General features: G+C 38.2%; 2 protein-coding genes across 2 annotated transcripts in view; one reads left to right on the forward strand and one right to left on the reverse strand.

Annotated features, from left to right (window-relative positions):
* GLT8D2 (glycosyltransferase 8 domain containing 2) overlaps positions 1–3,920 on the forward strand; it is a 36,210-nt gene extending 32,290 nt beyond the window's left edge. The window contains exons 9-10 of the mRNA XM_021687584.1: positions 402–514; positions 3,315–3,920. Of these exons, the coding sequence (XP_021543259.1) occupies positions 402–514; positions 3,315–3,487 (286 nt within the window). The 3' untranslated portion in view covers positions 3,488–3,920. The remainder of the gene's footprint in view (positions 1–401; positions 515–3,314) is intronic.
* Positions 3,921–4,002: 82 nt separating this feature from the next.
* Positions 4,003–11,533, reverse strand: part of TDG (thymine DNA glycosylase) — a 24,954-nt gene continuing 17,423 nt past the window's right edge. Inside the window, exons 5-10 of the mRNA XM_021687583.2 lie at positions 10,364–10,499; positions 10,087–10,169; positions 9,913–10,007; positions 6,968–7,139; positions 6,426–6,551; positions 4,003–5,994 (exon numbers count right to left, since the gene is read on the reverse strand). Of these exons, the coding sequence (XP_021543258.1) occupies positions 5,864–5,994; positions 6,426–6,551; positions 6,968–7,139; positions 9,913–10,007; positions 10,087–10,169; positions 10,364–10,499 (743 nt within the window). The 3' untranslated portion in view covers positions 4,003–5,863. The remainder of the gene's footprint in view (positions 5,995–6,425; positions 6,552–6,967; positions 7,140–9,912; positions 10,008–10,086; positions 10,170–10,363; positions 10,500–11,533) is intronic.

Genomic DNA, 11,533 nt, shown 5'->3' on the forward strand with positions numbered 1-11,533 from the left:
GTATTTGCCATAAAAAAGGCTGAAAATTAAGCCCCACATTGGGCTCCCTGCTCCGTGGGAAGCCTGCTTCTCCCTCTCCCACTCCCTTTGCTTGTGTTCCCCTCTCTCGCTATGTCTCTCTGTCAAATAAATAAATAAAATCTTAAAAAAAAAAAAGGCTGAAAATTAAAATGGCAAAATGCTATGCTGTGAGTCTAGACAAATTATATGGGAACTCATGGTATTCTTACAATTTTGTGTAAGTCTGACAATTTTCAAAATAAAAAGTTGGGGGAAAATGAAAAACTATAGTCTTACATATAGTGGGAGACTGTCTTACATCTTTCAAAATTAGTAAGTTCTACTTTATCTGAGTCTCTGTGGCTCGAGGCCAAATGTTGCTCTTCTATTCCATTTCTTAGGGAAAATCTCTACAGCAGCTCCCTGGGAGGAGGGGTAGCCACCTCCCCAATGCTGATTGTGTTTCATGGGAAATACTCTGCAATCAACCCCCTGTGGCACATAAGGCACCTGGGTGAGTATTTTAGGGAGACAACACAAATGTGCATCTTACAGGTCTGTGAGCACCGGGGGTGGGGGTGGGGGTGGGGGGGGTGGTTTGCTATAGCACCAGCTGCCTCAGTTCAGATCCTCCAGGCGATCTTGGAGGTCATCCGTTATTTAACCTTCGTTGCTCAGATTCTACAAATGCAGCTGATAAAAATGGCCTGAGAGGTGCGTTTCTAGGAATTCATGGGAAGCAGTTAGACTCATGCTTAGCATTGAGTATGTGCTCAATAAACATTACCTACTGTTACAATAGAACTTTCACTGTCAGAACTTTTTCACTTGCCTTTATTGCCCTCTTGCAGTAGCTTGCAGTGGGCAAAACCAAACCAATTAGCATAATGGTTTATGATGCATCTAGATTGCTCGAAACTTCTCTTTTAAAAAGTTGACTCCTGGGCGCCTGGGTGGCTCAGTTGGTTAAGCGACTGCCTTCGGCCCAGGTCATGATCCTGGAGTCCCGGGATCGAGTCCCGCATCGGGCTCCCTGCTCGGCGGGGAGTCTGCTTCTCCCTCTGACCCTCCTCCCTCTCATGCTCTCTGTCTCTCATTCTCTCTCTCTCAAATAAATAAATAAAATCTTAAAAAAAAAAAAAAAAAGTTGACTCCTGGGGCGCCTGGGTGGCTTAGTCGTTAAGCGTCTGCCTTCGGCTCAGGTCATGATCCCAGCGTCCTGGGATCGAGCCCCGCATCGGGCTCCCTGCTCCGCGGGAGCCTGCTTCTCCCACTCCCACTCCCTCTGCTTGTGTTCCCTCTCTCACTGTGTCTCTCTCTGTCAAATAAATAAATAAAATATTAAAAATAAATAAATAAATAAATAAAAAGTTGACTCCTGACTGTGTACCATGTGAGTCTTCTATTCAGTCCTCACAGCAGGAGTGCAGGCTCTGCAATATGGACTGGAATCCCAACTCTGCTATTACCTATGTTGGGCAAATTATTCAACCTTTCTGTGCCTTAGTTCTCCATTTGTAAACTGAAGCTAATAGAACCTTATAAAGTTTTTGTAAGGAATAAATTACCTAATACATGTAAATTGCTTAGCACAGAGCCTGGCGCAGAAGACACATTCGTTCAAACACATGGCCACAATCCCTTAGCCGAAAGCACTGGGCCAGACCTGTTTAGAAATGAGAAAGCTTTTGAATTTTAAAAAGGTCATGTGATGCATACATTTATGTTATGCAATACTCCGAGTGGGATCTAGGTTTTGCTACCAAAAAAGTTATTAAAAATCCTTTTGTTTTCAGACATTTGGGCATTATTTTAGAATTGGAGACAATGGCTTATGGATGTATATTTACTAAGTACCTTCTACACTGTAAAGAACTGAGCTAGGTTTTGGTGACAAAGGTGAATATTAGTTCTAATTCTCAGAACAACCTGCAAGGTGGTATGTCTCTTACTCTCCCTTTTAAAAGAAGGGGCACATAAAACTATAGAAGCTGGGTCCTGTCTCCTCTTAATGATTCTGTACAGATTTGCTTCTGCCTCATTACCAGAATCTTCCTCGATTTTCCTGAGCATCTGCATGCACACAGAGGCAACACAGGGAAGTTAAGGACACTAGTGTTCCATCTGGTTTGATTTATAATAATGTTGGGTTCATTGTTAGGTCAAATATCATTATTTCCATGAAATGAATGTGCGGAAAATCCCATCAAAGTTGTAGGTCTATAAAAAAGGTTGTGTAGGAATAGTTATGCGGAGCTTAGATTGATAAGGTTAGAGCATTTTATGATCTTGAACAGAGTCTCAATCACATTTTATGAAATATCTAACTGGTAAGTAGGAAGGCGCAGAATCTTCCTAAGGGAAAGAAATCATTTTTCTTCATAGAACAGAGACTACATCTGTGAAGGTTTTGGAATCAGGGAAGTCTGCAAAGTAAATCTACACAGAAATCATTTGAAAAATGATTCAGTTTTAGGGCGTTTTGGAAGCAGAAAGCAATGTAACACTAATGGGTATTAAGTTTGGGTCTAAGCAGGTAGGCTTAAGATTTTAAAAATGTATGATATATATTTAGCTGAAAGCAAACTGCAAGCCCATAGGGAGTCCTCCGATCATGGAGCAGACAGATGATGTCCCCAGGTGGAGACTATAAGGTGCTTCTTCCCAAATGAGCATTTCCTTTGTATAGAGTCTTTGGAAGTTGGTAATTATTCCCATTATGTTACCACAGCCTGAAACACCTAGCTCCTCTTCCGCGACGGCCTTCACAGCTATGTTTCTAATAGAAGATGGCTTTTTTTTTTTCTTGCATCATGTTAAGCTGGACTAACACACAACTCCAGCTATCCACCCTCTCTTAATTAAGGGATTTTCAGTTTTAAAAAAATATCAAATTCTCTTTCACAGAAAGATAATCTAAAACAAGGGGCACCTGGGTGGCTCAGTCATTAAGCGTCTGCCTTCGACTCAGGTCATGATCCCAGGACCCTCCCTCTCTCTGATAAATAAAATCTTTTTTTTTTTTAAAGATTTTATCTATTTATTTGACAGAGAGACAGCAAGAGAGGGAACACAAGTAGGGGGAGTGGGAGAGGGAGAAGCAGGCTTCCCGCTGAGCAGGGAGCCCAATGCAGGGCTCGATCCCAGGACTCTGGGACCATGACCTGAGCTGAAGGCAGACGCTTAACGACTGAGCCGCCCAGCCGCCCCTGATAAATAAAATCTTAAAAAAAAATAATGGACTTGTACTCAATTTTCAATATAAAAATTGTACTTTCTAACAAGCCTATTACTTTCTTTTAAACACCATGAAGGCTGGAATCCAGATACCAGATATTCGGAGCATTTTCTGCAGGAAGCAAAACTACTCCACTGGAATGGAAGACATAAACCTTGGGACTTCCCTAGTGTTCACAATGACTTATGGGAAAGCTGGTTTGTTCCTGACCCTGCAGGAATATTTAAACTCAATCACCACAATAGCTGATATAACTTAACATTTTAAGTATTTCCTACATAAAAATGTGGAATTGTGCATTTGTAGCCCTACTATTTCATTGTTCTTTATGAATAGTACCTTCAAGACATATGATCCACAATGGAAACCACAAAGACTACTGTGTGCAAACAGTACCCTGGGTCATGCAGGCATGGACTCCTTAAGTACGGGGGGGATTACGGAAATCACGATGAGGTGCGTGAGCTGTATTGTTGGAAGGAAACAAACCCGTCTCGGTTTCAGCAATCAATTTGCTTAACTCTGAATGACAACTTATATTCACAATTTTTAAAAATTTCTAGATGTGTTTTTTCACACACATCTTTTTTTAGGTATTTTTTAACAGGTTGCGAGTCTTTTGTAAAACAATATATTCCGTTTAAAACATGAATGTCTGAAAAAATAAAATATTTGCAGATTTTCTAATGATTTTCAGTATATATATTATTCTACACATTAAACATAATACAGGGTAGACCGACCTCACATGTAAAGGGGGAAAGAATACCAGTCACTCCTACTGCAGAAAAACTTGCAACTTAGGATAATGATTCTTAATATTTTTATTGTAAAAACCATCAAGACTTTCAAATGAATTTAAAAACTTTTTCAATATTATTTAATGAAAAAGTCCCATATTGTCATGTATAGGATAGATCAACATTTACTACTCATCTTTCATATGTAATGAAAAACACCATTATTGTATGCTTGGAAACTCCTCAAACCCCCTCTCTAATGAGTGTCCATCATAATTTAAAGGGTATTTTCTCCACTCAAAAAAAAAAAAAATCTATTGTAAGGCTACAATCATTATATACCAAAGCAATTCCTACTTACATGCTTTACACAGTCCCATGAAAAAATAATTCAATTGTTCCTAATCCCTGATGCAAGGCACTTCCAAGCACCCGCATAAAACATCTGTGTAAACAGCAGTACAGTACATGAGTTAAATAACATGGGCTGAATAACTTTTACACAGCTTGAACTAGACTAAGGGATATATAAAATCCATCATAGCCACAGCTAAAAAGCATGTTAAGATTCACAAGACGTTGTTTCTCTTATTATACAGAGAACAGGCCATATAATCTCTTAGGAAAAAAAAAACCTCATAAATATTTTCATATTGAAAAACAGCATGCTCCCTGGGTATGTATGAAATCAGGATATTCAGAAGTGACCAGGAGTAATTGCAAATGGCATTTCTGAATACCCAGCTTTACTATGCACCAGGCCTAGTAGTCTGGACTCTGTAGCACCATGGAAAAGGCATAAAATCACAAAGGTACGTTACTTCAAACTAACCCCGCCATGAGGCTCACTTAGTCCACAGTAACAGACAATGATATAGAGATTTTTTAAATTATTGATTAGATATACCTAGCAAGAAGAATTCTGTTATTTTAATACACCTCATGTACATATAAAGCACCAATTTAAATCAGATTATCAAACATCTCCAGCATGTTGTTGCTCCACCTAAGAGTTCATTTCTCACCACTTTCCACATTATACCCTTAAAGCCGAGGAGGATAAAATTAGAATGGTGATAGATATTGTACAAAAAATTCAGTTCCTTCCCTATCAAATGTATGTCTCTCAAGTAAAACACAGAGGAAGAAGTAACAAACTTAAAAAAGGTCTACTGCATTCTCTGGAACTTACCATCCCAGCACAACAGTTTCTACCTGTCCTAGAGGATTAACACCCGGGGTGAGGAGGTCAAAGTCAGGCCTTGGTGCCCCGTCAGAGAAGGCCAGGCTAGCCTTGCTGCTGGAAGGCCACACTTTACATTTCTACTGCTGGGCATCTCTCACAAACACTCCCCATTAGTGAGGCAAAGAGGTGTGAGTGTAAATATGACTCAGGGAGCCCATCAAACACCGCTAAAAACTACCAAATGAGCCTCCACTGTGGGTTAACTTCATGTACAAAAACGAACACATTTGCCTCTTTATCAGTGGTAATTATTATTAGCATGCCCTTCTTAGGCATAAAAGGAATAATGTCTATCTGGGTTTATGCACAGTTAATAATCAAGTATAAATATTCAGTCTGTTTCATTTTAAAATTACAGATTAAAAGTGACTCCCCAAAGAAAATCAATTTCTTCATAAATGAAGTATAGTTTATAAAAAGCTGGAATGATGGTTAATTCAAATACAAAAACTCATACACAAAAACCCTACTTTTTCTTTCCCAACTTACTTAGGTTCATACAGTTGATTCTACCACACAACTGTACTATCATTATATCAAAGAGTAAAATACTAATAAAATGCCTCAGCAAACTGAGGGCCACTTCTTGACAACTGCATTAAAACTGCAGCATTTAGGTAGAGCTGAGAAACACCACTCTTAAGCGTGGTTTCCTTCTTCTTGTTCCAGCATCCCACAATGATTTTGAAAGGAAGGAATCTGGTCTGTAAACGACTCGGTCATCCACTGCCCATTTGGAATGTCACCGAAAGTTGATTCTCCACTGTCAGCTGCCAGGGGGAAAAGAATGTTAGGATTAGTTTATTCTATCTAAGAACGTTACAGGATTCAACTAGGAGGTCTGAGCAGTCCAGTGAAGGGAAACTGCTATTAAAATAGTTACACAAGCATCTTGATTACAATGATAAATCCCTGTTCTCTCGGCAGACACAGGACTGAGAATCCCTCAACTGTTATTCATGGAGGGAATGCGATTAGGATGACTCGGTGACTTAGAGAAAATCAGCTGCACACGCGCGTGTGGTGGAACATCAGATAACCACCACATTTTCACTACTGGCCACTGAAAAGATTTTCATGGTCCCGTTCCTAAGCTTCAATAATTCATTCTCTTAAAAAAAAAAACAAAAAAGCACCCCTTTCCCCCAGTCCTGACAAAACCAAGCGTTTGAAAGGAAGGCACATATGGAGGGGAACATACTTAGCCCCCTAGAAGAGAAGCTGCAAGGGTCGCCACTGCACGGATTTTCTGCATAAGCGCCGCCATACGCTGCTTCATAACCTGGGTCGTATTTTTCTTCCTTAACAGCCATCTTCTTTGCATCCTCTGTGAGGAGAGTAAGAGGGATTTAAAATGGATTTTATACAATCGTTTTGAAAATAGCTTTATTCAGAAATCATCACGAACAAATCTTTTTCTAGTTCACGTATACTGAGATCTATCTTTTGCTATCTTTTAAACTCTTTATAACATATACTAAATTAACTCATAGGAACTGTAAAAGCCTATTAGATTTAATTTCAGGTGGGCTATGATGTTTCTTGTATCCTCAACATCTGCAGGAGTACCCACATCGGATGACTTTGGTAAAAGGAGATTTTTTAACAGTGACTAATGTCTATTGTCAGAGCATTTTGGCTGCAAATATAACTTTTCTTTTCTCCTGCTTTTAAATCCACAACATGCTTTCTGTAATGTACAGATCCATGAAATGAATAAATGGGGTGAAAACGGGAACACACCTTGGGCTAATTGTAGATCAAACGTATATTGCACCTCTTGAACGTCTGTGTTTCGTTCAATGCCTTTCAACTGATCTCTCAAGTCTTTCAGCTTAATGTAGTAATGAACTTTGTCCTGGGCTCGAGGAAACTGAGCACATCTTGCACTGGATGATGGCATAACGTAGCAGAGCTAGAATTATAAAATTTTATAGTTACATAAATCTTACAAGTCTACCAAATCCACTCACATAGAGAGGAAAAAAATTCTTTTTCTAGGTTAATAATGATGCTTATCACAAAATTAATACATGCAAACTCAAAAAAAGTAGTTGTGTTTGAGTTCAAATTTGTAAAATTTACTTATCACAAAGTCAATAAATCAAAAATGATGAGACGTTTGCCCCATGTTCATTTATCAGTTAATAGCCTTGTCTTTTTAATAGACAAGACTGTTCACAATTCTAAAGGTACAAAAGGGCACAGAAGTATACATTGAAAGTCTTCCCTCCCAATGCTATCTCTATCCACCTAGTTCTCTTCCCAGGGCAATCAAAGTTGCTGGTTCCAGAGGTATTCTATGAATATACAATCAAATGTGTCTAATATATGTACTCTCCTGCACCCTTTTTAAAAAACACACGAATGGTAACATGCTCTCTATTCCCTATTCTATATCTTGCTTTTTGACTCGACAGAATATTCAGAGATAATTCTGTACCAGAGAGCTATATTAGAGTAAAAAGACGTTCTTTTTTATAGCTGTGTAGTACTTGTATATTTATTTAACCAAGGCCCAGCTGTGGGCATTCAGGTCATTTCCAGTCTTTTTTTTATTATAAGCTGTAGTGAAAAACCTTGTACAAATTTGATTTTGAGTATGTGTGAGCATATCTGCTGGATAAATTCCTAGAATTGGAAGGACTAAGGAGAAAGACATTTGCATTTATCATTTGGGATACCGACAACAAACTGTCCTTCATAGAATACAACATATATCACATATATATCAAAGAGTGAAGCTGGTAGACTATGGAATTTCCAGTTGCAATTTCTATATTGACCTCCATAACATTACAGAAACAAATTATTTAGTTTTGTTTAGAAGGCATTTAGAAACTCCTGACTCAAAGATGTGTAGGTGCAAATGCTACCAGGTTTTATAATAGCACATTTTCCCATCCCAAGATATTCTTCAATTAAAATGATCCAGAGGGGGGCGCCTGGGTGGCTCAGTCGGTTAAGCATCTGCCTTAGGCTCAGGTCATGATCTCAGGGTCCTGGGATACAGTCCTGTATCAGGCTCTCTGCTCAGCGGGGAGTCTGCTTCTCCCTCTGGCCCTCCCCCTGCTCATGCCTGTGTGCTCTCCATTATCTCTCTCTCCCCCCTGTCTCTGAAATAAATAAAATCTTTTCAAAAATAAATAAAATAAAATAAAATGATCCAGAGGGGTGCCTGGGTGGCTCAGTTGGTTAAACATCTGCTTAATCTCCAGTCATGATCCTGGAGTCCCAGGATCAAAGTCCGAGTTGGGCTCCCTGCTCAGAGGGGAGCCTGCTTCTACTTCCCCTCCCTTGCTCCTGCTCATGCGCGCTCTCTCTAAGTAAATAAAATCTTAAAAAAAAAAAAAAGATCCAGAAATTTGAAAAAGTAGGTTTTTTTTTATTTGTCAGAGAGAGAGCGAGCGAGCACGAGCAGGGGGAGGGGCAAAGGGAGAGGGAGAAGCAGGCTCCCTGCTGAGCAAGGAGCCCGATGTGGGACTCGATCCCAGGACCTTGGGATCATGACCTGAGCCGAAGGCAGATGCTTAACCGACTGAGCCACCCAGGTGTCCCAAAAAAGTAGTTTCTTGTTTCAGAGCTGAATCACTAACATCATCAATAACTGTATTTCACAACAAAGAATAAATTTTAAAAGATACAAGTACTCCCAGCTCATTATAAGAGGTAAAACTACCTGTCGTGATGATTCAAGTTCACTTAGTATTGCACTATTACGGCCACATATATCCAAGAGATGTACTTGAGCCTCATCTGGCTCTTAAGGGACAATAATGCAGGAATTTATAGAAAGCCATGAACTCCGCTATACAATTTTACCAAAGTAGACAAGTGTAGGCCTCGGTTTAAAGAAAGACCAGGGCTATCACCTACTTTATCAATCACATATTTAAAATAAGTTAAAAACAGAAGAAATTTAAAGGAGAAGTTCAAATGTAAGTGGCAGAAACTTTATTCTGAGGTCTCCACAAAAACCTGGTGGCACACTGGCTTCTCCATCATTTAAAGTACTGTCTAGAACACATGGGTCTATGCATGTATGTTGTTTTTTAAAAAGTTGTAAACAAAACTTAAAACAAAACTTATATTTAAGAAGCAAAATTTCAACCACATGTCTGCAGAAGCTCTGTAGAAATGACAGAGTTTGAAAACCACCGTTACTTCATGATGCCTCATGTACAGGCCATAGTAAATAGTATCACGTGCCAGTCAGACTGGCCGGACGTCTGTCTGCAACTGAGCTGTATACTATTTATATGGCTCTAAAATGAAACTGGGCTAAGATATACAAGCAGGAGGGTGATGAGCAGTTTTACTAATCGGGAGCATGTCCATATTTACATATTTGTTTCATACTGAATAAGGGCTAATCTACTTGAATTTGGTAAGAATATGCCATTAAATAGATTCTGAGTGTATGCTAGCTAGCTCCTTCCAATATTTTAGCCAAATAACATCAGTAACACATTTTATCTGACAAATGTTTCTTTTTTTTTTTTTTAAATAACAGTACATGAATTAATTTGCAACTACTAGTTTGAGTTGATATATAACTATTACTCAACAAAATCCAGTGTTTTTTTTTCATGGCATCAATTACAATGGATAGGACAAATAAAAAAGGGAAGCTAGCTAGAAAAAAATTCATATTTAGCTGATTTACAAATGTAATTTTAAGGACTTACAGTTTCTGTGTCTGGGATCTTATGGGGTTGAAGTCCAAATTCTAAGTTTTTAACCTTAATTCCAAAAACTTCTTTACTAAAAATTTCATAAATACCTAAAATGAAATACAAACATATTTACATTGCCCATAATGTTAGCAAAGAAAAATGATAAAATTTAAAAGTAAATCTTACATTTTCCATTAAACACTGCTATTCGTGGCTGATATTTCTGTAATTTCTGCACTAGAATACGTCCTCCTTCACGAAATTCTTTACTAAAATTGAATTAAAAAGTAGTCAAAATATAAGTATGGCAATATTTATAATATGCTAAATTCAGATAGCTGTGAATAAAAGATCGATTCATGTATTTGTTAAGCTCAGCTTGAACTAGGTACATATAGTATTCCAAGGGTATATAAGGCATCTGCACGAACAGGTTCCAACCTATAAAAATAAATGTAATTACCTGGAAAGATCTTTGCTGCCTGGTGTTGTCCTTTCCACCATATTGGTAAATCCAATACCATACTTCCCTGGTAAAGTGTGATCATCCATATGGTTCAGCTGGACCTCACTCAGGCCTGACATAAACAGACACTTCCCTGTGAAAATGAGAGTTCAGTTTATTTCCATATAGATCAAAGGTTTTTGCCCCATAAATCGATATGGTAGTCTACATTTTATCCTGAAAGTACAAAAAAAAAAAAAGATTTACGATATTTAAAAAATTATGGGTAAATACCATATCAAGCAATTACTATGTGTGAAGCCCTCTGCATGGATTATCTCATTTAATGATTATAACTATCTTATGAAATATTAATTATTATTTTTATCCCTTTTTCACAGGGCAGTTTAGGTAAATGGCTGTTGGAAATACACAGCTAGTCAGTGTAGGAAACTTCGAAACTGTTTGTTTTCCTTTCTAATAACTGGTAACACCACCACCTGCCCCTGGAATAACTTGAACAGATAAACATACACCAAGAGGCCCGTAACATTCAAACATGCTGACAGTGGAAGAAATGAAAAGTTCAAACTTTTCTAGAAATTTTTAAAAAATATGTCCTTAGTTCCAAAAACACATTACTGTATTTTTTGCCCTAAATGTTTTTAATGTTACGTAGATAATGGATTAGTATTTCCTGAGGGCCTACTGCATGCCTTTTTTTATTGGGCAGTGTTAGGTAAGTGGACTTACACAGAAGATAATACAACAGTAGTTATACTTGGTTTTGAAGCTCACTCTACAAGTATGAGGCTCTTTAATACTATTTTCTGCTAGATATGAAGTATCTGTAGAGAATGTCTCCAATCACAAAATTTCTTAACTATTACAACTTGATCGCCAATGATCAACGCACTTCATCTCTCCCGGGAAATAGATCAGCAGAAATCTGGGAAGGTCAGTATCCTGTCGGCATGGGCACACTGAGATACTATTGTTACTATCACCGCAGATAGCAAGTAAAAGAGAAAATTCATTAAAAAATACAGTAAAACTCCTATAAAACTATTAGCAAAACAAAGGAGGAAGTACTGCTTTTCTTGCCCCTCCACTCTCTTACACCAAAATGTGAACAGAAAACACCAAAAAGTTCCGAAACTTTTATTTTTGTGTACACATGCACAGAAA

This window comes from Neomonachus schauinslandi, chromosome 5 (assembly GCF_002201575.2).
Source record: "Neomonachus schauinslandi chromosome 5, ASM220157v2, whole genome shotgun sequence".
Lineage (NCBI taxonomy): Eukaryota > Metazoa > Chordata > Mammalia > Carnivora > Phocidae > Neomonachus > Neomonachus schauinslandi.